Source organism: Eretmochelys imbricata, chromosome 8 (assembly GCF_965152235.1).
Source record: "Eretmochelys imbricata isolate rEreImb1 chromosome 8, rEreImb1.hap1, whole genome shotgun sequence".
Classification (NCBI taxonomy): Eukaryota; Metazoa; Chordata; order Testudines; family Cheloniidae; genus Eretmochelys; species Eretmochelys imbricata.
The window spans coordinates 98,244,882-98,271,323 of NC_135579.1; the positions used below are offsets into that span (position 1 = coordinate 98,244,882).

Genomic DNA, 26,442 nt, shown 5'->3' on the forward strand with positions numbered 1-26,442 from the left:
CCTCATGTCGGTGTAGGCAGTGTCTGCACTGAAGAGCTCCAGTGGTGTAGCTGCGCTGACATAGCCTAAGTAAACTCTAGGTTGAACTCGTTAAATGTTACAGTTCAATAGAATTTCCGGTAAATAGAGGAACACATCATCAGTAGGCTAACACATTTTTTTCCTCTTCACCTGGGATATGTCCCTGCAAATCAACCTGAAATGAAATTGGGTTATCAACTACCCAGTTGATGGCTTTTAAAAATGGGGACAATTTTGATTTATTTAATTGTTTTGATATGAGTGCATTAGAGGTTAAGATAAATTGTTGCCATCATCTGGCAGAACTACTACAGACCTCCTATTAAGAAACTCAGTCCTGAATATGCTTCAGCTGCTCAAAGGAGGGCGAGAGCTGATTGATTCCTACTAAGGTGGTCTTTAGACCCTGCTTAGGGGCTCAGTCTCTTCTTTTAGCCTCTGATTAGTATTAGTCTGATAAATTTCAAATGAAGTCCCCTTATCAGCTGGAAAGGGGCAGCTTTCTATATTTTCTGCCCCCTGCCTTCTTCCCCGCAGCCCCAGGGTTGGGGGAAGGTCTCCACTACTTTACTTTCCCCCCAGACTCTGTATTTTGGATCCAGTAGTCAGACGTTGGCCATTAAAGGAGAAGAGGTCCACCACTTTGACAGGAGCAAGGATGGACCCTGACGTCAACTTTAAGGAGATGACGCTCACATCTTTGTCATAATTGAGTCATGCTCCCCTTGTCAGTTGAGGGACAAATCCAATGTGTGTACATCTATATGAATTGAGTCATACTAAAGAGAATTTGATGTTCCTTGCAAGAATCCAGTGTCATGGAAGACATGAGATCCTGAGCAAGACAAGAGCCATTGTCTGCATGTGTTACATTGATGTGCAAAACTTAGGTTGATTTTACCACCAAGCCCCACAACAGCTCAGGCAAGAATCTGAGAAATGGTGGGTTTCCTAGTTTTTATCCTGGGGCTTGGAGATCAGGTGGACATGCTTGAATGGATCTCCCTCTGAAGTGGGGACAAATTACATCTGAGGCCAGATGCAAACCACATGATTATTCTCTCTTCCCAGTTCTTAAGCTTAGGCTGTCCTGAATAACCTGACTGACAGACTTGCTCCAGGACAGTCAGCTAATTTACGAAGATTGTGCTATTAAATGAAATCAAGATGGAATGCTTTATTTGTAAGCTCATGGATAATACTGATTTTCTTAATGATTTGTCACATGTTCAGAAGCATGAACTGAAATTTTGCCTAGTGTCCTGGACTTCAGAGACAGCTCTTCAGATGGAGCCAGAGGAGCATACATTAAGAGCCTGAATATTGTTAGTCTTTTGCCAAATGTGGAAGAGTTGCTGCAGATTCCACCCTCTCCTCCCCCGCCCCGTTCTTGAGATATGTGCAGAGCAAGAAATCAAACTACCCCGTATTCATTGTGCGGGCTGGGCACACCTCCAGTGCGCGCGCACACCTCTAATTCCTGGCTGAGTCACCCAGGCATATCCTTTCAAACTTCACTGGAACATCTTTGGCATGATGTTGTTGGGTAGAGCATCAGTTCCTACTCATAGCTTTCCTGGCCAGTCAAAGACAGAAAAGGGGAACCTTCAAATGTGACATCACTGTCAGGTAGGTTGCTGGGCTGGCACACCTGCTTACTGCTCGGTTCAACAGGTTTTTATGTCATTATCACCAAGAATAATGGTGGAATGCATTTACTTGAAAGATTTAGTTGTATTTGTCATTATTTTCTGAACTTAGTTTGGAGGGTTTATGTGAGCATTGCTTTTTTTTTTTTTTAAAGTAATGTCTAGAATTCCCAAGTTCTCATTTGTCTTTTTCATTTGGTGCTGATAGAGTATCCTTTATCCTTACACATCATAGTAGCAGTAGTTGAGAGGACTCCAGCTGAGTTGAAAAGAAGGTCATCATTTGCTTTTGCTCAAACATTTAATACTCTCACAGTGGTAAGGAAAACTCCAGGAAAAAAGATTTCATCCTATATAGCATGCGTTGTGAAATGAATATGGTCTTTAATCTTGGTTCAGTAATAGTATGGAGGATACCTAATTTCATAATACTAGATCTAAGGTATTTTTCAAGAATATATGACTGAAATCCAGTTAAAATAATTTTTTAGGATTTTTTTTTCTAAAAAAGGCTTTTCTGCATTCTGGCTTTGATCAGTGTATCCTCTAAAAATACAGTTATCTGACTTTTCTCTTCAATTTGTGTAAATATATTTTAAGCATTATTTACAAAAGATGAATTACATTAATACAGATCTATAGAGATTCAACAATAGTGAACAGGAAAATCCATTCCAAATGGAAACTAATACTATATGGAAGATAATATTGTAATTGGATAGCTTCTCTTTATCATAGTCTGAGTTACTGAATTTGGGTTCTCTTAAATATGATTATATAAAGCTACTTCATGACATAAGTACTTGCTGTATTTTGGCTTCCTTGAGGGGTTTACTTTGGCATTAGTGATAGAAGAATCCAAAAATGCCTTCAGATCTGTAAAACCCTCAGCTGTTCTGAGATTCACATTAAGAATCTTGCATGGGAATCCCTCACTGAACTTGTTCTCACAGGTGTTCAGGGCAAATGGCTCCCATTAGTGAGATGTAACTTTGAAATTTAGAAATTAAATTTTTTTTAACTAAATCCGTAAAGTAATGTGATTCAGCATAATTTCTAAGCAATGTCTCTGAGCTTCTAGCTGAATTTTTTTTTTTGAGGTCCGCATTCCAAGTACTAATTTCTGCATTCTAACTAACTAAATCAGATGTACCTGTATCTTTCTAAATCTAAAACATTCCTTTTTAACATTACTGAAGACAGCTTTGATAAACTTGCTCTCAGGACTCTCAACTTGGAAACAAGGAGAGCAAATCAGGGAAGGTAGTCAAGACAGCTGAGCAATAAAGGCAGCAAGTCCTAGCAATCTAGCCACCAGGATCATACAGGAAACTGCCTTAAATGTGACCACTATAGTGGATAGTAAGTTTTCAGTGTTTGAGTTTCTTCAATTGTTTGTTGACCAACTAATTAAAAGGAAAGGCTGATTTCAGAATAAGCTAACATTGGGGAACAAAAATGTAGCAGTGTCAGAATCAGCTCAAATAACAGCCACCTGTCTGCAGCCCCTCGAAAAGTCACTGTCCTAGAGGATAAAGTTGAAGATTTAAAAATAGACACTGCTGACTCAATATGACTCTGGGGTTTCCCTAAAAGTGGAAAAACACTGATCCAACAAGCACTTTCCTGAATGGATGCCAAAACTACTAGATCAAGTTACAGATTGGACCCATTGGGTATAAAATGGGGCTGTGCTTGACAGTACAGTTGCATGTAAATTATAAGGAGCTCTCTGATATGCCCAACATACCTTTTTTTTTTTTTAAAGGCAGCCATAAGCTTGCAAAAGTGTACCATCCCACTAAATCCCTGACTGTTGAACCCACTATTGTAAGAAATAAAAGTACTGATGATAAAGTGAGAAGATATTTAAAGTTCTGCTAAAAACTTTATTCACCTTCAGACTCTTACTAAATCACAATAGTTTTTTGCAGACTCTAAAAATCCTGCTGATTTGCTAGAGAACAAAAAGTACCACTAGAAGTGGAAATATCAACAGATTAAGATGAACCTGCTCCAATGTACCTGCCAAATGGCAAATCTCCAGGGCATTTTTATCAAAGCTTTTATCAGTGAATTCTATTCATGTCTTCAGGAGTGTCTAGTGCTCTGAATACTTCAAATGTTCTGTTACTTCCTTGAACAGGGAGAATTTTCCAATTTCTGTTTGCAAGACAGTATAATTGTACTCCTGGTTTTAAAAGAAAATACAAAAGACCATAGATATTTACCAGTATAAGCAAGAACATACTAGAGAGGGTTTTTTTGTTTAAGCAAACTATTGAACTTTCTCTAGCATCACTTCTCCTTAGCCATTCTCAATTTATTCCAGAGAGAGCTACAAATCATAATATTCAATTAACATTACACTTAATTGATCAACTAAACAATGGATTAAAAAAGACTTAGGGATTATTAAATGCCCTCTCTGCCTCTGGGATTATCTTTTGAAGTATTGGCCAAATTTAATTTGGGACATGAATTGAATTCCATCACTCACCCATTCTTCAATTTTCCATTTTCATATTTTGTTTGAACAGCTCCCGATCAGTCTTTGTCTTTAAAGATTGGCTGAAGGCCAAGTGTCCTCAGTTATATTTGTTTTGCTCTGTCCTTTGTAATGCTTGTAATAGCTGTCAAATCCTGCAGAATTTCAGGGCATTACAATCCATGATGAAGAACATGAAGTTGTTTTTGTAGATGATGTCCTGCCTTATATGTGAAACACAAGACTGTATTTGATCCCTTACAGAATCTTTGGAGGCTTATACAGCATACTGTTTGGTATACATATAAATATGATATTGTGTATGCACCCATCCATTGAGAGTTTAACTAATTTTTATATTTTAGTGGTCCTCTGAGGGATTCAGATATCTGAGAAGATGGTGCATACAAATTTTGCCTAGCTTAACTAAAGTAATCATGCTAAATGTGCAACAACTTTTTATATACCTTTACTTTAAGATTTTCAAAGATGGCATAACCTTCCATTACTTAGCTGAGTCAGCTTGATTAAGTGAATGTTTTCCCCTTAATGTTGTACTTTCTTGAAGTCCTCCCAGTACTTCTACCTGGTTGGTATAAAAAAGAGCTAGGTAAAATTGTTGAGCTGTCTAGAGTAGCTCATGAGCATGAGTGCCAACCTCGAGGCAGACTGTCAAGGAAAGAGGCATAAACCCCAAACTGGTTGTATGTTCTATAATTAGATTTCACCAACCAAGTAACAAGTGTGAACTCTAAAGCACTCTGACAGCTTTAACATGAAATCAGACAATCTCTTTGGGCTCTCTGGTGTATCTTGCCACCCAGACAAGCCTGCCTTCATAGCAGAGAGTCCCTTTCACCAGAAATCACAATAATATTCACGTTACTCTCTGTCCCAAAGGATCTGTCGCTGACCGCATGTTAGTTGTACCTTAGATCTCTTACCAAAGATAACACTTGTAGCCAGTCCTGTGATAACCTAGAAAAAAAGAAATGTTTACAAGATTAAAGCAGGTGCACGCACTCACACACACAAATGAGTTAGTCGTAGGTTGCAAAAGATAATAGAAGCTGCTATAATGTGGAAGCTCTATATGCCTTTTAGGGATAAGCAGCTTGGGGGATCCCTTGCTTATGCTTGGAAATGTTGTCCTCTCCAAATTCCAGGCAGCATAATGATAAAAATTTCTCCTTGACAGGGATTTTTATGCACTCCATCCCCCCCACCCCTCCCCGCAGTGTCCAAGCTATGATTGGATAAGTGCTTTTGCACATGTCCTCTTCATGGATGTGGGGAAGCAATCAATGATGTCTTTTGTCCACTTATGTTTCTACAATTGTTTGGTGTCTATATGCCTTCTTTTGTTGGGGAGTGGAAGACATCTCTTGTGGCAAGCTAGTATTTCACATTTGGAAATGCTTCTCTCCTGACTGCTGGGTTTTACAGTTTTACCCAACACTTCTATAGTTGCAGAGCAAACACTTACAATATTACCTTTATAACATGGGGTACAGATATTATAAGTAAGATTTAATACGTGCAGAATCCTACAAACATAAAGTCTAAACGCATTTCTATAGTTCTGATATTAGTTTTAACAATACTAATACGCAGGTGAACCAGGATAGTTTCCAGCTATGCATTTGTCAGTGTTCCGTGAGGCCCATGGGCCTTGGCATGAGCTGGCACTTGGTCTGCCCAGCTTCGCAAAAATATACATCAGTCAAAAGAACATCAATAATTGTCTTGTCAAAGACCAAACAAAAGGAAATATTAACCTATTCAACTTGAATTTTTGTAACCAAACATCTATAATTGCATGTGTTTGAAACTTTACTACTTTACAGAAACTCAAAGTAACACATTGCTTTCAGTTGATTCTTTACAATCTGATGTATGTCTTTTGTAGATAGCAAATCTGAGGAATTGTCTCAGGCTGAAGTGTCACTAGAGGAGGCTTTGGAATTAATTGAGAAACTTAACAGTAACAAGTCACTGGGGCCAGATGGCATTCACCCAAGAGTTCTGAAAGAACTCAAATGTGAAATTGTGGAACTATTAACTATGGTTTGTAACCTGTCCTTTAAATCAGCTTCTGTACCTAGTGACTGGAAGATAGCTAATTTAATGCCAATATTTAAAAAGGGCTCTAGAGGCAATCCCTGCTATTACAGACTGGTAAGTCTAACGTCAGCACCAGGCAAATTCGTTGAAACAATAGTAAAGAATAAAATTGTCAGACACATAGAAGAACATAAATTGTTGCGCAGAAGTCAACATGGTTTCTGTAAGGGAAATCGTGTTTTACTAATCTGTTAGAGTTCTTTGAAGGGGTCAACAAACTTGTGGACATAGTGTACTTAGATTTCCAGAAAGCCTTTGACAAGGTCCCTCACCAAAGGCTCTTACGTAAATTAAGTTGTCATGGGATAAGAGGGAAGATCTTTTTGTGGATTGAGAACTGGTTAAAAGACAGGGAACAAAGGGTAGGAATAAATAGTAAATTTTCAGAATGGAGAGGGATAACTAGTGGTGTTGCCCAAGTGTCAGTCCTAGGACCAGTCCTATTCAACTTATTCATAAATGATCTGGAGAAAGGGGTAAACAGCGAGGTGGCAAAGTTTTCAGATGATACTAAACTGCTCAAGATAGTTAAGACCAAAGCAGACTGTGAAGAACTTCAAAAAGATCTCACCAAACTAAGTGACTGGGCAACAAAATGGCAAATGAAATTTAATGTGGATAAATGTGCGTCACTTTACATTGGAAAAAAATAACCCCAACTATACATACAATATGATGGGGGGCTAATTTAGCTATAACTAATCAGGAAAAAGATCTTGGAGTCATCGTGGATAGTTCTCTGAAGACGTCCACACAGTGTGCAGCGGCAGTCAAAAAAGCAAATGGGGTTTTAGGAATCCTTAAAAAAGGGATAGATAATACGATGGAGAATATCTTATTGCCCTTATATAAATCCATGGAACACCCACATCTTGAGCACTGCATACAGATGTGGTCCCCTCATCTCAAAAAAGATATAGGCATTAGATAAGGTTCAGAAAAGGGCAACTAAAATGATTAGGGGTTTGGAACGGGTCCCATACGAGGAGAGATTAAAGAGGCTAGCACTTTTCAGCCTGGAAAAGAGGAGACTAAGGGGGGATATGATAGAGGTATATAAAAACATGAGTGGTATGGAGAAAGTGACTAAGGAAAAGTTATTTATATGTTCCCATAATATAAGAACTAGGGGCCACCAAATGAAATTAAAGGGTAGCAGGTTTAAAACAAATAAAAGGAAGTTCTTCTTCGCTCAGCACACAGACTGTGGAACTCTTTGCCTGAGGAGGTTGTGAAGGCTAGGACTATAACAGGGTTTAAAAGAGAACTGGATAAATTCATGGAGGTTAAGTCCATTAATGGCTATTGGCCAGGATGGGTAAGGAACGGTGTCCCTCGCCTGTGTCATCGGATGGAGATGGATGGCAGGAGAGAGATCACTTGATCATTACCTGTTAGGTTCACTCCCTCTGGGGAACCTGGCATTGGCCACTGTCGGTAGACAGGATACTGGGCTGGATGGACCTTTGGTCTGACCCAGTATGGCCATTTTTATGTTCTTATGGCTATAAGATTTTGCTCCCTCAGGAGATTAGGTGACATCCTGTCCTAGGGACCTCTCTGTAAATGTGGAAGAATGCAATCTTGTACCTCAGTGTACTGCCAAAATTATCATTGACTTCCTCGATGTGCAAATTACCTCCGTTTCCTCCAGGAGAAGAAAAGGCTAACTCTAAAAGCTGGGATGGCCAAGGACCAGTTGACCATTGCAGACTTTTCCAGGGCTTATTAATAATGAACTCTGAACTACTCAATGAAATTTAACCTGTCTCCTGAAGATTCCTGTATCTACATAGAAGCCAGATACTTTGGAGGCATAGTTACTGAAGGAGAAAATATACAATTAGGAAGAACTCATTAGAAGAGATTCAGGTGGTGGTCTAACTCAAATAAGATCTCTACTGTACAATTTCTTTTTTGAGTATTGCTCAGATGTATACTTGAAATCCTATACCTTCTGCTGGAGACTTTAAAACACAACCATAATCAATGGTAGAAAATTCTTGAATGCCACCCTTAAAGCTTTTATTTGTAACACTTACAAATAAATGAGGTATTTCATGTTGGATGCATGTTACTATCTTCCTTCATTTCTTACTAGAATTATTCCAATCTATATTTAAAATAAACTGTGAGAGGAAGGTGATCTAGTGGTTAGGGTGCTAACTTGGAACTAAAGCAGAGCTGAGTTCAATTCTCTGAGTATCTTCAATGTAATGAAAGTTTTATGTTAGCTGTTTGATTTTAAACATTCAATATTCTGATTCCTGTGTGGCTGTTCCTTTTTTTTTTTTTTTACATTGAATATAATAAAACTGAATCTGTTGTGTGGTTAAATTCCTGGAATGAAGTTTAGTATTTTTTTTGTCTGTCTCTAAATAAAATATAGTTTTAATAGACTGTAGTAGCAGCATCGTGATAAGTTATTTCTCAGATCTTCTCTGTGAGTCTGTTAATATTAAATAGATTACAAAACGTATGTATGATCATAAATAAAAACTAATGTAATAATATTTAAGTCCCTAGTATTAACTCTTAAGTACAAAGTGTGCATAAACTTAGCCTAAAATGTTAACCTCTGGGGCCTTGGCAGTGAAATAGTGGATTCATTTTAGCACCCAGATTAAAATGCATCAGTTCTAATGTAAAATGCATTCATTTTGAAAGGAAGCTGTGGAAATACACTGGAGAGAACTTAGTCACTTTAGAGTAGAAAATATGTGCACTCTTCCCTGGTAGCCTAATGATGGGGCAGGTGTATGTTGCAGCAATTCAGAGTGCTAACCTGTGATGATATCTTTTACAGGTTGATTCTGGTAACACTGGAAGAGTGGTGGCTTCTGATGCTGCTGCTTTCTTGAAAAAATCTGGGCTGACAGACTTAGTTCTTGGAAAGGTATAATGAGTAATATTACGCCTTTAATTATGCTGCCTATAGCTGTTGTCAATTCAATTTCAGAATTGAATTACTAGTGTATATATATTTCATAATCTCATTTTATTTTTATACACACACACACGCGCGCGCAATTTGCTTTTATATATTGCACCTCTCAACCAAAGTACCTTAAAATCACTGATAGAACCTCTGTGGATAAATAGTATTGTACTTACTGTGCAAGTTATGCTATGAGGATTAAGGTTTGATCCTGTAAAGTACTAAGCACTCTGAGGGTGCTCTGCACTTCCTATGTAGTATGTTACTTGTGACCATATAACCAGTAAATGACAGAGCCCAGGTACTTTATTTTAAATGGTAGAAAATATATATTCTAAGGACATTTTGGTCATTTGGAACTCTAACATGCATTTTATACTAGATACAAACCTACATTATAGAATTTTATTAGGTAAGTTGCGCAGGTACTTTAGTTATAAAATGTGACTTTTCCTTAAACTATAACTGATCAAAATTTTCTATAGTGCATGAAAAATGAGGACAGAGTGGTGACCTTAATTCCATGATTTATAAACTATTGACAAATTTGCAGCTAGCCTAAAAATTGTCATGTGATTGAGTAAATAAATTGAACTCTGAGTTTGTTTAAACTTTTAATTTGTAGACTGTAACAGATTGTAAAAATTTATATTTACATTTACTTTAAAATATTGAGCTCCGTGACCTTAATGTGTTTCTCTGCGCTGCTTTGTGGGCTCCCCGAGTTTGATTTTCAGTTTTGCTCTTTCAAAGAGTAAGGAATGCAATTCTTGGATCCCCAGTTACTTTTTAATCTTCAGAAACTTAAAATTGTTGATTTTTTTTTTTTTTTTTGGGAAACTTGTTATGGCAATATAAATAAAACATACAATACCCCTTACAGTAGTGTGGTGTCCAAAAGGGATTTTTTTTCACTTTGAAATGTATATCTTGTGTACAAAGGTACGTTAAAGATTTAATGGTTAAATTACTGGATTCTGTTTCCTTTGTGTATTTAATAAGAAATCATTAGGCATGATTAGCAGATTCTGTGGAAAGTGGAGTAAAATTACTGAAGTAATGTAAAACAAGCAACAGTTGAAGAATGAAGTGCATTGGGCCAAATACTCCTTAACTCTCTTTCGATGGCTTGCTCGGTGTTTTTTGACAATTGGACAAATCTAGTTAGCTAATGGATTCAAGTTCCATTGTCTCTTATCTTTGCTCTTCAATTTAACTATTAGTTGCATAAAATTATAAGAGTATTTACATTTGTCAACATAAATGAGTCATTATTATGAAGAATTTGCAGTCCTAGGATTAGAGATTTATACTTGAGTTACATTCCTTGTCTAAGTAGGATGAGGATTTGTCAGTTAGCAACAATTTTGCTGGCACAACTATAAACCATGTTTTTTTAATTCTTTTTTAATTTAGATTTGGGATTTAGCTGATACGGATGGCAAAGGTATCCTGAACAAACAGGTAGGATTATTTTAACTGTTTCATTAAGGGAATAAGTTTGTTTGGATGAAAAATTTCTTGTTTAAAATATTAGCAAACAGATTTTTTTTAAACTAGAATTCAGAGGAATACAGAATTTCCTTAAGAATGCAGTAGTTTGTTTTGTTGGAAGCAAGGATAAAGGATTTTTAAACCTAATGCTTCCTGTAAAAAGGCTAATATTTCTAGTTTGAATGTCCCTACAATGAATTTGAAAAGCACAATTCACTGGTGTTGATTTCACCATTCCTACTTGGCCTCAGTGTCACTATACAATATAATACATTGAGAACCATGATGCTATACTCAGGAATAAGTTAAAGTTCTTCTTCGAGTAGTGTCTCTATGGTTGCTCCATTCTACCTGTGCTAGCGCCCCCTACACATTTTGAGCAGCGATTTCTCATAGCAGTGTCCATTTGGTCCACGCATGCATGGTAGTCAGTCGTTCTTGTGCCCCCTTCGATTGTGTTATAGCACTGCGGGGGCGAACCGCCCTCAGTTCCTTCTCAGCCTGAGATGGAGCTTTAGCAGTTGTCCTGCTGTGATTTCCTCAACTCTGTTTTTCTCTCTGACTGATGGTTAGTAGTAGTGTTAGTGCTAGCTTTGCATAGTAAGGAAATGTGAGAGAGCTTCTTTCTTTAAAGAAAAGGTTCATTTTCTCTACGTAGTTTCTACTTCTTACTGAGAGGGAATGCCTGGTTCTCCTGGCTTCAAGCGCTGCCTGTCTTGCTGGGAAGCAATTCTGGTCCATGACGGACACTCACACTGTATCTGTTGTCTTTGAGAATTGCATGTTCATCAGAAGTGCAACTTTTGTCTGGCATTGAAATCAAGAGCCAGAAAAAATACAGAGAAAGCTCCACCTTCTCATGATGGAGAGCTCTCTACATCTGGCCTCCAACCCAGGCCAAGGGACACCCCTTACCCCCCCCATATGTCGGTCCCCACGCAAGTCTGCTGCCTCGGAGCCCCACAGTTCCAGGGCATCTAAGAGGAAGACAGGACTCCTCTCATAAGCCCTTGAAAGAACATACCCTGGATTCGCCAGCTAGAGCACCCATCTCTAAAAAGCTGAGGTCATCAGTTTCCTCAGCTACCCCAGCATCACAATCAGGTACTGTTGAGCCTCCTTATTCCTTAGGTACCCAGGGCACAGCTAGACTGCAAGGTGGCAAAGCCATGGGCCCAGAGAGACCATCTGGACTGTTATCAGATCATGGTGGCAAGAAGAGCTCTTCCTCGGTACCAAAGAAGCCCACTTGGGCTCTGACCATGCCTCCCTTGGAGCACACAAGACCTTTGGTACTGTCAGCAACTGCGCTTCCCTCCGAGCTCCCAGTCTCTGTGGTACTATAGCCAGCCTCAGCCATGACTACCTCACCTCAGACTTCAGCCTCAGTACCGATCACCCTTGCGGTACAGCAAGAGTTCCATTTTCCCTAGGACCTGGCTTTATCTGAGATACCTGATTCTGTGCTTCTGAGCTCCAAAGGTGCTGTTGGTACCGAGAACAACCAGCTTACCTGAACTTTGCCCAGTACCAGCTATTACCTCAGACCTCTCCTGGTGCTCCACCATTCCTGAGTGAACTTGAGGAAGAGGATTCTGATGAAGACCTTGCCTCGGTCTCCTAGGTGTCAGTTCAGGGCTCTCCTCCTCACTCCTAGAGAAGTCCCTTCCCAGACGCCTCTGCTGAAGCTGCAACTGTTCATAGCCCACATTTACCACCAGGTGCCTACTCCCATGCCGTATGCACCTCCTCCCTGGACATATTGGGACCCATGGGTGGCTTATCACCAACAATTTTTTAAGTGCCACCCACCATAGAGAGGCATCATCTACTCCCTCCAGGAGGCTAGGGCCAGAGAAGGGATCTACTCTATGGCCAATATCTTCTCTTCATCTCTTGATGAAGCAGTCATGCTTCCTCCTCAAACCCTGGCAGTTTATTTTAAACTTTTACAGGACCTGGTCAAGAGGATTGCAGATTCGCCTCAAGGCGTTAGAGCCTCATCATAAGCTCCTCAACCTCCTCCACTCACCCTCATCGGCCTGTATAGCCTTGCCTGCTAGTGAGGCACACCCCAGCTTCTATTCTGCCTACATGCAAAAGAGCAGATAAAAAGTATTATGTCCTAGCAAAGGAATCAGGGTTATTTTCCCATCCCTCACCTAAATCCTTAGTAGTGGTAGGCAGCACCATGCTAAATCCACACCTTGCAACAAAGACTACTGGATTTACTCGGGAGAAAGTCTTACTCCTCAGTCTGCCTACAATTTAGAATTGCCAATAGTCCGGCCTTGATGGCAAAATACAACTATGGGAACTATACCAAGCTGACCTCATTCGTTGACCCGCTACCAATACAACACAGAGAACAGTTCCAGGCTATTGTTGTGGAGGGCCAACTTCTTGCCGGGACAACCCTACAAGCCTGCTGTGATGTCACTGATATTTCTGCTTGTTCAGTTGCTACAGTGGTGGTGATGAGAAGAGCCTACTGGCTCCAGCTCTCTGGATTCCTGAAAGCGTTCAGAGTTCAGTTGAGGACCTTCCTTTTGATGGGTCTAAGTTCGCACATAGCACAGACTAGCCTGTGCTAACATCGAAGGACTCTAGAGCGACCTTGCATTCACTTGGTATCTATACTCCCATGTACAAGAGAGAGCTCAGCAAGTCTCAGATGGCCCAGAGACCCTGCCCCGTCCAATTCCCCGCCTGCCAGAGGTTATATGAGTCACACTAGAGAAGGCAGAGATTTCAGAGAAGGAAACAGTCCTCTTCTCAGCTTTGCTGCTGTCCACCTCCAAGAAGTAATTTTGATGGATTGGTCAAGGGTTGCCATCCTCGTCCCCTTCTGCTGCACTGATTCACCAGCCTTCCTCCCTTCGGTGACCGCCTCCATCATTTCACACGAGCCTGGGAGTTAATCACTGTGGACAATTGGGTTTTGGAGATCATCTCCACCGATGACACCATCCTCTTTACTTCATTTCCACCAATGAACCCCCCTTCCCCATCCCTCTTCAGGGATCCCTGTCATGAGTGTGCTTTATCAAGAAATAGACTCTCTCTCTTATGCTTGGGAGCTATACAACCAGTCCCCATGCTGCACAGAGGGAAGGTGTTTTATTCAATGTACTTCCTGTTACCAAAAAGGTGTGGAGGTTGGAGACCCATCCTAAACCTGAGACTACTCAACACCTATGTGAAGGTACAGAAATTCAAAACGATGGTGCTAGAGGAAGGGGATTGGTTCTCAGCCCTCAACTTTCAATGTCCGTATTTCCACATTGTTATCCACCCATCCCACAAGCGGTTCTCTGCTTTATTCTTGGCCAGGTTCACTTCCAATACAGAGTGCTCTCCTTCGGCATATCATTAGCTGCAGGGGGCTTTCTCAAAGATCGTGGTGCTGGTAGTAGCACAGCTCCACAGAAAAGGATGACTGGTTGCTGAAGGGTGGCTTACTGGAAGTGATGTCTCAGGCAACTTTTGAGGCCATAGACTTCTTCCTCGAAAGGGGCCTACAACCGAATATACAAAAGTTAACCTTGACCCCTGTGCAAAACTTAGAGTTCATAGAGGCACATCTCAATTCAGTGATAGCAAGAGCCTACCTTCTCTGCACAGGTTTGTGGCTCTTTCCAACATAAGAAACACAATTCATCTCAGCCCCAAAACTGTCAGGAATTGCATTCAGTTATTGAGACATATGGCAGCCATTACGTACATTACAGAACATGCAAGACTTTGAATGCCCTGCCTTGAAGGGTGGATCAGAACTGTCTATTCACCCACTAGACAGTCTAAATATGCTTTTTTCCATACCTACCTTTTGTAAAACAATCCTTCAACTGGTGGAAAGACCATCATAATTTGTGCACAGGAGTTCCATTTGCAAGTCCTCCGCCAATGATCATTATGATGACAGATGCCTCTCTGCTACGGTGGGGAGCACATCTAGACGCTTACATGATCCAGGGCAAGTGGATGTCGCAAGAGATGATGCTACATATCAATCTGCTGGAACTCAGAGTACTTGGATATGCCTGCCTCCAATTCCTACTACAAAACAGGGGTGCAAACACAAAGATTATGACAGATTATCATGTATGTTTGATATCAACTGCCAAGGAGGAGCAATATCCCCCTTCCTTTGCACTGAGGCTGTCAGGCTTTGGAACTGGTGCATATGCAACCAGATCATCAACACAGCAGCCTCTCTCTCAAGGATTCAGAATGTGACTGCGGATGCATTCAGCAGACACTCCTTGTGAGACCATGAGTGGGAAACAGACCCCAGCATATTATACTACATATTCTGTCAATGGAGCACCCCTCAGATAGGCTTGTTCACCATAGAATCAAACAAGAAATGCACCAACTTCTGCTTGAGGGGTGGATTGGGTCACCAATCCTTAGGGGTTGCTTTTCACCTTCAGTGGTCATCAGCCTTACTAAATGCATTCCTACTGACCCTCCCTAATAGCCAAAGTTATGCTCAAAATAAAGATAGAGGCCAGGGTCATTCTAATAGTTCCAAACTGGGCCAGGAAAATGTGGGTGCCTTACCTTATACAGCTGTCTGTTTGCTCTCAAATTACTCTTCACACTGCTCCCCATCTCCTTTCCCAGGAGGGTGGGAAGATTTTTCATCCTAATCTCTTAATGCTTCGTCTCAAAGCATGGTTGGTCAATGGCTCATGGGATTAGATACAGCCTGCTCGAAAGACATAAAAAGAGTACTATTACACAGCAGGAAACAATCTACTTGCTACACATATTCTCAAAAATGGATATGCTTTTCCACCTGGTGTGACTGCAGACAGATTCCACCAATGACTGTATCACTTCAGGAAATCGTGGAATACACCCTAATGCTGAAAATCTTGGGCCTGTCTATGAGCTCTAGAAGAGTCCAGCTGGTAACCATCATGGCTTTCAACCACCCAATAGAGGGTTATTCTGTCTTCACCCACCCGACCACAGCAAGATTCTTTCGAGGTTTGGGAAACATTTTATCTGCCAGTCCAACTTCCTGCTCCAGTATGGGACCTCATTCTGTTCCTTAAATCCCTTACAAGACAGATGTTTGAACCTTTGGCTATTTGCATGCTGCTCCATTTGTCAATTAAGATGGCATTCCTGATAGCCATCATGTTGGCGTGACATGTTGGAGAATTAGGGGTCCTAATTGCATACCCTACTTGAAATGATTTTTAAGGACAAGGTCATGATGCAGCTTTGCCCCAAGTTCTTACTTAAGGTTTCTTCCAAGTACCATCTTAATCAGCACATTCACCTGCCTGTCTTCCACACCAAATTGCGTCTAAATCTCCAGGATGCACTGCTGCACACCCTGGCCTTCTACCTAGACAGAACAAAGCCCTTTGTGAAGTGATGCATCTCACTAGCAGATAAGTCAAAAGGGTCAGCAATCTCTAAACAGAGACTTTTTCCAAATGGATATCAAGCTGCATTAACTCTTGTTAACAGTCTTGCAGTGTTCAACCACCTTCGGTTATATGCACTCATTCTACAAAGTTTATTGCTACTTCTACAGCCTTCCTCAAAAATGTGCCAGTTATTGAAATCTGTAAAGCCACTACTTGGGCATCTGTTCATATGTTCACTGAACACTATGCAATAACTCACGACTCTGCCTCTGATACTGTGTTTGGCTTGGCTGTGCTATCCTCCATACTGGACTTGGCTTAGAAGCCCACTCCACTTTAGAGTATACTGCTCAGTAGTCACCTAGAGTGGAGCACCCATAGGGACACTATTTGAAGAAGGAATGGTTATTCACTTTGTGCAATAACTGTGGTTCTTTGAGATGTGTGTCCCTATGGGTGCTCCCCTATCTGCCCTCCTTCCCCTCTGCTTTGGAGTTTTCTGCCATGGGGCTTTGCAGTAGAAAAGGAAATTAGGGCAGTTTGCCCACACAGTACTATGTAACAATAGCTCAGGGCATGAGACTGACTAACACACATGCACGGGCTGAACAGATACTGCTGTGAGAAATCTCTGATCAAAGCCACTGGGGGTGAGCACCACTGAGAGAAGAAGTTATACCAACCTAACCCCTGGAGTAGCTATCACTGTCAGTGGAAGGGGGTCTCACGTCGACGTATCTGCTGCCTCTCGTGGAGGAGAATTAACTATGCTGACGGAAGAAGCTCTCCCATTGTCGTAGTAATGTCTTCACTAAAGCCCTACATCAGCACAGCAGCTGCAGCAATTTAAGTGTAGCCTGCCCTTAGTAATGTTAAAGAATAGACTGACACATACCGAATACATTTTTGAGCAAATGTCTCTTATATTAGTCAGTCAGTCAGAATTTCAATTTGAGATGGTCCTCCAATCCAGTAAATATGTGGTGATAAACAGGCAGAGACCAAGGCATGGAAAGAGAATGGCTTATGGAGGAAAATATTTTCATCTGAGAACATTTGTCCCACCTTCCTGCCCCAAAGCTGCCTCATATCTGTTAAGGCTGTGGGTTGCTATTTGTTGCCTCTCAAGATTGATTGCTATGTTGTTTGAGCCCTTTCTGAGGCTATTAAGATATTTCTGAAAATGTGGTACTTCCCATTTCCAAGAATATATAGTGTAAAAAATGAGTCGTTCTCTCTCTCGGCATGAATGCAATAAAACTTGGTGATTGGAGCTTCATTTCAGTAGAGCAGAGTTTTTTGTTTTGTTTTGTTTTTTTCCCTTCCTTGCTGCACCGTTAAATATTTTGGCAGACCTTTCAGTAAGATGTTAAGGTTTTCTAGAGTTGCTACTGTGTAATGGTTGATACTTTTAATGTTACTGTAAGTCATTTGAAATAAATTAAGGCTTAATAATAAAGTATATTAGTTTAACAAGATGAATCCTGTTAAGAAATGTGCCAATTTAGAAGAAATATAGATTGTCAGCTCTCCAGTTGAATTTAAATTACTTTTGTATAGTAAATCCTTTAAAAAATCTGTTTTTTCTCCATAGGAATTTTTTGTGGCTTTGCGACTAGTGGCCTGTGCACAGAATGGATTGGACGTTTCCCTGAGCAGTCTTAATTCGCCAGTTCCTCCACCTAGATTTGTAAGACACTTTAAAAAAAAACAAAAAACAAAAAACTGTGAACTCATTAACGTTAAGTACTTTAAGCTACAAGTTGTGAAGGTTTAGTGTTTTATATTCATTATCTTCACTGGGAGATTTTAGTGCTGTTGAAAAATAAAAAAATGTACTTTTTGTGCAACAGTGAGTACATTAGTCTTCTAGCCCTACTGGAGACTTGGGTCACAAGAGAAAATGTTAATTTAGACCATAGTAAATATTTTTTGTTCGCATTGCCATTGAACTTTTTCTAGTTTAAAAAAATCCTAAGACTAGGATGTTAAAGGCAACAGTGAAGTTGCACTTAGAAGACTGAGTGGGAAAGCTTCCATGGCACCTGGTCACACAATGCCCAACTCTGGTGCTAGTCTTCCCTCATTTTCATGAGCACCAGTTACAAAAATTAACAAGTGATATTTGTACTATTTATAACCCACAAGGTGTGTAACAGGTTTTACTATTTATTTTTCTTCGGATTGTTAGAAGTGGAGACAATTAAAATGTTTCCTTTTCATTGAAGGAATATGGTATAGCTATAAATTAAGGCTTACTTTTATTACGTTTTGGTGCTTCTTTGAGTGTGGAGAGAACATGCCACTTTGAATTTCTTATCCTAAATTATTGTACCTTCATTAGTTGATTAATTAAAATGTGATTATGGATTTGGATAGCAGGACCCATTCAAATGAGCGGAAAAGTCTTGCAACTCAAGTTCTCTCTTTGCAAGTAATATATTTTTGTTTGATCTGTTTTTCATTAGACTGATGCCAGTAGCCCAATACTAATCAGTGGAACAGCATCAGCCGACATCCCATGGGCTGTTAAGGTATGTTGAGAATTGTAAACAGTCAAAAAGCCTACATACCAATATCTGGCCATTTTTATGACTGCAGTTTCCAAGAAAACTTACACTTGTTTTAGACATGTAGTAACTGCTATAGCTTATTTCAGATTCTCTCCAAATTTAATGTCTTCTATATTCCACGCTTCATATCTGATATTCTTGAAACGGAGTCTTATTGTGCCATCTTTTATACCAGAAAACAAAATCTTTTGGAAGTTGTGAAATATTAAAGTAAAAAAGCAATTAATTCTAATTCTGTATTTTAGAAATTAGCATATATTGGTAGCTTTGAGATTTTATAGAGATCCTGTCATAATCAGGATAATTATAAACCATACATATGTTCGTTTCAAACATTATCAGCTTCTTCATCTGAATTGTACTGCTGATGTAAGAGGCAGACAGCTGTTGTATTTTCAGATCATTGGGGTTTTTTGCAGGGCTGTCACATTTAATTTAAATTATTGAGAGGCTAAATATGGGAGTTGAGTAGTTTTAGTCACTATGTAGATTACATACCAGTTATGTTAGAAAAATATTAAGGCTGCAAAGTCAAGCACTCAAAAGTTAGCAAATGCCAGAATTAAGATTCTTCTTTGTACACATATATATTCCAATTTGTGTGTACCTGTGCTGAGTGCACTCAAGCTGGAGATATTTGGTCAGCAGTACCTGTTGGGGAGGCACATGTACCCTGAATGTCCTCATGCTCCCATGCACAAAGAACTGGGCTGTCCCAACCCAACTCAGTTCCTTCTCGTTGTCTGTGGCTGAAGGATTACACTAATGCCTCACAATTAACTGTTCAGTGCTCTGTTGTATATAGTTAACTTGGTTCACATAATACTCATAGGGTTTTTGATAGTGTTTCCTATTTTCTCTCTAAGTCTGAGAGAAGTATCGTCTTTTTTTTTTCCCTTCCCTTGGGGTGGTACTCTTGTATCACCATTGTTTTCCTTTGTTCAGGATGTCAGAAAATCCCAAGGCTTTTAAAACTGTCCTTCCTGTCAGGCAGTCATGCCTCTAAACAATGGGCATGGAATATCTTGGGTTTTGTTTGTTTGTTTTGTTTGTTTTTAGTTTAGGAGAAAGTCACATTCTAGAAGCATGCATCATATGTAGATCCTTTTACAGACACACAAAGAAATCTAGAGAAAACAGACTGAGAATGTACCTCATAGAAACATCCGTGCACCTGGGTTTGGATCCAGGTTGCTCCAATATTGTGTACCTTGACTGTTTCATTGAAGAGTGTGCTCTCAGCCTCTTCATCTTCAATAGCTGCTCTGGTACCAAAGACCTCATCCTCTGAAGGCAGAGAAATCCCTAGAAGTTTACTAGAGGGAAGAGGCTTTGTTTATTGCCCCCACGGCCATCATCTAAAACCCTTAAATTTTCTGATACCTCAGTAGGGGAAAAATCTAGGAGAGATACCTCAAATACCTGGTTAAACTATAAACATTGAGAATTTACCTGAATCCAGCTTTGAGGACCCAGAACCTCTATGTTCTACAATGGTTCTGCTTTCTCTGGTACTGATAATCCCGGTACCAGTGACTTTGGTACCGGCCAGGTTGATGCTGAGGACTCTCTTATCCCGAGGACTCTTATCTCCTGTCTCCTCTCAGCTGAGTGTATGTCAGTCGAGAGTAACAATACTGTGGTTCCAAGTTTGTCTAATATGTTGGTGAAGACTTTACAGCTTAGACCACAAGCCACACATACTGGCACTGCCCATCCCCTACCTGAAGAATAATCCTTTTCGTTTTCCATCAGGGAGCAGCAAGTTACAGCTTTTGCCTCCCCTGACACCTTGTTGTGATTCCAGAGCGAAATCTTACTTTATTTGACATAAATCCCTCTCTTGGGATATTAACCCTTGAGGGATCCCCGTGTTGACCTCTGGTATTATATTTATCTACCCTAGCCATACTGGGCATGTTGGGATATTCCCCATTCAAGGAGATCCACCTCAGTTGCACAGTCAGGACCTGGATCTCTGCTAAAAAGATCATGTCTGCCGGACCATCACCTCAGTGTCCTGTCTCTGGCACAGGCAGAATTGGAACTTGAGGACAAACCTCAGTAGATTCTAACTGACATCTCATCCTCTTCCCCGGTGAAGCTATTGTTCTTGACACTATACTATCTAGGCCTATGTCAGACTACAAATTATTTCAGGAGCTCATGAGGAGAATGGGCTCTGCACTGGAACTTCCTGTAGAAACAGTCCGGGAGAACCATCACAGGTTACTGGACTTGTTGCACACTGTGGTCCCTGATGAAGTGGTACTTGTAGATCCTGCTGAGTTGTTATGGCAAACCCTGACCTCCATACACCCAGATCTAAAAAAGCTGACTGTCACCAAGTTCCAATACGTTTCGAACAATTCTTCTCTCACCTGGTGCCAAGATCATTGGTAGTGGCAGCCACAAAGGAGCGGTCTACACAGCAACAACGGAAGTCCACCCTTAGGGACAAGGAGTCTAAAAATCTCGACTTGCTCGGCAGAAGAAGCTACTCCATAGCAAGCTTGCAAGTGAGAATCCTAGACTACCAAATATGATTCTCTTAATTAGGATTCCCTTGTGAAATTTATGGACAAATTGCCCAATGAGCTAAGAGAGGATTTCAAGTCTGTTGCATCAAGCTGGCCCTCGGCCACCAGAACATTCCTTCAGGTGGTGCATCACCTAGCATCCTGATCCATGGCAACAGCCATAGTGACGAGAAGGTCCTCCTGGCTTCGTGCTTCTGGTGTCCTTAGGGAAGTACAAATAACAAGAGAGGATCTTCCCTTTGAAGGGTGAAGGCTCTTCAGTGATGAAACTTAGTCCTACCATGGGTGTAGGGGACTGGACTAGATGACCTCTGGAGGTCCCTTCAGTCCTACAGTTCTCTGAGGTCTTGTGTGCCCTCAAGGATTCTCTTGTGACATTGAGATCGTTATGAGTTCGCATACCTCCTACTTACAGGAGGCAATAGAGGCTTTAGCTTTGATAGACTATTCTTTTTTCTACCTAGGCAATTTAATTCATCCAGGAAAAGTCACAAATTTATTAGGCAAAATATCATCTGCTTCTGCTACAGCAACCTCTTACTGGCAGTCATAGTCCTTGAAGCAGCAGATTTGACTGCTTCCTGAGGAGCAGAGTCCCAGTCACAACAGATCATCTTCTTGATTCATCTTCTACCTTGGGAAATCAGTTGTACCATTTCTTCAGTGTCTGGAATGCCTTAATTTCAGATCGTTGTGTTCTAGACACTGGAATTGGGATACACCATTCAGTTTCAGTCAATGCCTTAAGCTCCATCCACCTTCTGTGTCCCCCTCACAAAATTATACTGCTTCAAGAGGTACAATCTCTTCTTGATCTAAGAGCTATAGAGGAGGTCCATCTGCAGCACAGAAAAAGGTTTTTTTTATTTTGTAGTTTCCTCATCCCCAGAAAAAAGGGGAGTCTGAGGGCCATCTTAGGTCTAAGGGTACATCTATACTGCATCTGGGAGCATGCTGCCCAGCTTGGGTGGGTAGATGTGTTAGCTCTATGTGGCCGCTCAAGTACATACCCGGGGGTCTGGGTGAGTTTCTACTCTGACATCTAGTCCAAGCTGCTGCATGTGCTACCCCCAGTTACCTGGCTCTTTCTAGTATGCTAGTTGAAGCGGAGCTAGCACATGTCTGTCTACCTGAGCTGGGAAATATGCTCCCAGATGCAGTGAAGACGTACTCTGAGAGACCGGAACACCTTCATCAAAAAGATGGAGTTCAGGATGGTATCCCTTGCCTCCATTATTCCTTCTTTTTATCTGAATGACTGGTACACTGCTCTCCATCTGCGGGATGCCTATTTTCATATGGCTATCCACCCAAGCCACAGAAAATATCTAAAGTTTTCAGTGGGGACTGTAACTACCAATATATGGTACACCCCTACCCCGATATAACACTGTCCTCAGCAGCCAAAAAATCGTACTGCGTTATAGGTGAAACCATGTTATATCGAACTTGCTTTGATCCACCGGAGCGCGCAGCCCTCCCCTCCTCCCCCACCTCCCCCAGCACTGCTTTACCACGTTATATCAGAATTCGTGTTATATTGGGTCACGTTATATCGGGGTAGAGGTGTATTTCCATTCAGCCTGTCATCAGTGATCAGAGTTTTTACCAAGTGTGTGGTGGTCTTAGTGCTTTACCTAACACATATGCATTCAGATATTCCTGTATCTGGATGGTTGGTAATCCATGGTCTCTCCGGGCAAGAAGTCACAGGCAGCATTCATCAGATCCAGTCTCTCTTCATGTGGTTATGTCTGAAAATAAACATGGACAATCAACACTTCAGAGAATTGAGTTAACTGGAGCTGTTTTTGGCTCAACAACAAGAACTGCCTGTCTACTTTAAGAATGGTTCTGGTCCATTTTAACCCTGTGCATTAGGCTAGGCTCACCTGAGAACGAGATCCTGCCTCACCTTGCTTAGACACGTGGCATTCCACGTGTGTCTTAGCATGCCAGAGTTTGCTTGCAGTGCAAGCAAAGCTGATTGAAGTCCACATATCACCGAAGCAAGCATCCTCTGGACAGGCTGATTCACATACCTGCTCAAGTCCTAGTATTAAGCTGGTGCATGAGTCTGGAATATATCTGCAAGGGGGTACTTTACTCTCTCTACCCCACCTCCCCTCTATTTCTATCAGAAAAGTTAGTGATGGACGTATGCACTATTTGCTGGCTGAGCACACCTAGATGGGGTACAGACTCAAGGTCTCCAGAATCAGCCGTATAAATGTCTTGGAACTGAAGGGCTGTAATTCATGCATGCCAAGTCTTTCTGCTATCTATCATGAGCACTATATTTTGAAAGATGATTGACAGTACAACTGCAGTGTTTTACTTCAACTAATAGGGTGGAGCAAGGTCAAATCTCTTGTGTCAGGAGGTGGTGCAGCTCTGGAACTTGAGCATTGAAAACGACATCACCCTCAAACCTCATACTTTCTCAGGGTAAAGAATGTTCTAGCAGATTGCCTCAGCAGAATCATGAATGTATCACGAATGGTCCCTGAAAATTTGAGAAAAGAAAAGGAGTACTTGTGGCACCTTAGAGACTAACCAATTTATTTGAGCATAAGCTTTCGTGATGCATCTGATGAAGTGAGCTGTAGCTCACGAAAGCTTATGCTCAAATAAATTGGTTAGTCTTTAAGGTGCCACAAGTACTCCTTTTCTTTTTGCAAATACAGACTAACAGGGCTGTTACTCTGAAACCTGAAAATTGAGAGTTAGTGTGGTCAAAGTTCCAAAAATAGGGGTTTCCCGGCATAGACTTGTGACCAGAAACAAGAAATGCAGCTACTTCTGTTTCAGGGCTGGTCAGAACCTGAATTCTGTGATAGATGCATTCCTGTTCCCCTGGGAATTGGAGCTTCTATATATGTATCCTCTGCTTCAAATGATTGCCAGGATTATCAGAAAGCTAAAGCAGGAACATGCCAGTATGATTCTCTTAGCCCTGGCTTGACTGAGACAATACTGGTCCTCAGATTTGTGGAGCTTATTGGTTCAACTTCCAGTTATCTTGTATGTTACCCAGGATATATCACAGCATTACAGCCAGGTTCCACACCCCAATCTGTGCATTGTCTACCCCATGGCATAGATGTAGAGTGGCTACTCTCAGAGAGTCTGTTCTCAAGCCATTAAAAATATGTTAATCAGCAGCAGGAAGCATTCCACTAGACAGATTGGCTAAGTGGAAAAAGATACCCATCTGGGTACACCATCAGTTGTCTCTATTCACACTGCAGATTCAGAACATTTTAGAAGAATAGGGCATTTTTATGAGTTAAAAGTTCACCTGGCAGCCATCGCTACCATTCACCCACCTCTACAAAGGCAGTCTGTGTTTTTCAACCCTATGGTTGAGAAGTTTTATAAAGGATGTGAGGGTTTATTCACCATTAAAGCTCTAGTTTACCCTTGGGACATTTCACCTGTTTTTTTCTTTTCAGGTTTTATGTTTTGAGCCTTTTAGCCTCCTGCTCTTTCTGTTAGCTAAAATAGCTTATCAAGTAGTAGTCACATCCACTAGGAGAGCTACAAGCTTTGGTGAGGGGGGGACCCCCCAACACAATGTTCTGTAATGTTTCCTTAAGACCTCATCTGAAATTCCCATCAAAGGTTGTATAATTTCTTCTAAATCAGGTGATACATCTACCAAGTTTCTTTCTAAAATGTCATAGTCAAAGGGATGAAGAGAGACTACACACTTCAGATGTCTGTAGAGGTCTTTCATTCTGTATTAATAAAACTAAGGAATTTTAGATCCTCTGCAAGACTCGCTATAGCATATGCAGAAAAAATGAGAGGACAGGCTGCAACAGTACAAAATTTTTCATGGTATTGATCTCCTAATATATTAGGACTTGTTAGGACCTCACAAACACCACCACAAATTACTGCTCATTCTATCAGTGTCCAGGCTACCTCTGAGGCTTTCTTGAGAAATGTTCCAATCAGAGATGCTTGCAGAGCAGCACCTCTAGACTGTACACACATTTGCACAACATTACGCAATTGTTGAAGCACCCGGAACAGATGCTAATTTTGGAAGGAGAGTCCTTCAGTCTCTGTTAAAGTAGACTCAGAGTTCCCACCACCAGAGGAGCATTGGTTGGGATTCACCTAGAGTGGGATAATACATGCACAAGCACTTGAATAAATGGTTACTTACCTATACAATAACTGTGGTTCTCTTGGGTTATGTGTGCTTTGTTCTAACAGTGTTCCCATTACCAGAATTATAAACCTGTTTATCTTCTACTCTCTCAGGTGGAAGAAAAGGCCAAATATGATGCTATCTTTGACAGTCTGAGTCCTGTGAATGGATTTTTGTCGGGGGATAAGGTGAAACCTGTACTGCTAAACTCCAAACTGCCGGTGGATGTCCTAGGAAGAGTAAGAATATCATTCCAACTAAAATTAACGGGCCACTGACTTGATTTGTGAATCATAAATAATAAAGATAACTGTACTAATTAGAGAAATGTTTGGGTATTCAGATTTAATATCTTTAGTAATAAAAATGTAACTAATGAGTAAGGCTACATTTTAGTCATGGGTATTTTTAGTAAAAGTCACGGGTAGCAAACAAAAAATCATGGCCCATGACTTTTACTGAAAATACCTGTGACTAAAACTTGGGCGGGGGGCGGTCCGGGGAGGTTGTGGGTGCCGGGGGAGGAGGCTTGGGACCCCACTGGTGCTCGTGGGAGGGGGCGGACCAGGACCACCACGTCCTGGGAATGGGACCCGTGTGGTGGTGCAGGGAGGGCTGGCTGGGGCTCCCTACCCAGCTCCGTGTCCCTGCAGTTCCTAAGCAGAGGAGGGTCTGGTGGCTCGAGTGCGTTGCTCCCACTACAAATGCTTGCTACCACAGCTTCCAATGGCCAGGAACCTTAGCCAATGGGAGCTGCAGTTGCAGGGCCTGTGGGTGCCAGAAGTGTGCAGAGTGGAGGCCCGACCCCTCCGCCGCCTAGGAGCTGAAGGGCCATACCAGTGGGAGCCAGGGAGTCCCCCCCGCCCCCCCCCCCCGAGGTAAGTGCCCCCCACACCTCCAACCACCTGCTCTGAGTCCCCTCCGACACACCCAAACTGCTGCTGCTGGCCCAGGGGCTGCCCAGCTCAGGCAGCCCCTGAGCCAGCACCAGCCACTGCAAAAGTCACGAAAAGTTATGGAATCTGTGACCTCCTTGACAGACTCGCAGCCTTACCACTAAGGT

General features: G+C 41.3%; 1 protein-coding gene across 3 annotated transcripts in view; it reads left to right on the plus strand.

Moving 5' to 3' along the window:
• The window catches only part of EPS15 (epidermal growth factor receptor pathway substrate 15), a 110,297-nt gene that overhangs the window by 11,902 nt on the left and 71,953 nt on the right, over window positions 1-26,442 (plus strand). For all 3 annotated transcript variants that reach the window (XM_077823468.1, XM_077823469.1, XM_077823470.1), the window contains exons 3-7: window positions 9,089-9,178; window positions 10,637-10,684; window positions 17,699-17,794; window positions 18,573-18,638; window positions 25,493-25,618. In XM_077823468.1, coding sequence (XP_077679594.1) covers window positions 9,089-9,178; window positions 10,637-10,684; window positions 17,699-17,794; window positions 18,573-18,638; window positions 25,493-25,618 — 426 coding nt within the window. The remainder of the gene's footprint in view (window positions 1-9,088; window positions 9,179-10,636; window positions 10,685-17,698; window positions 17,795-18,572; window positions 18,639-25,492; window positions 25,619-26,442) is intronic.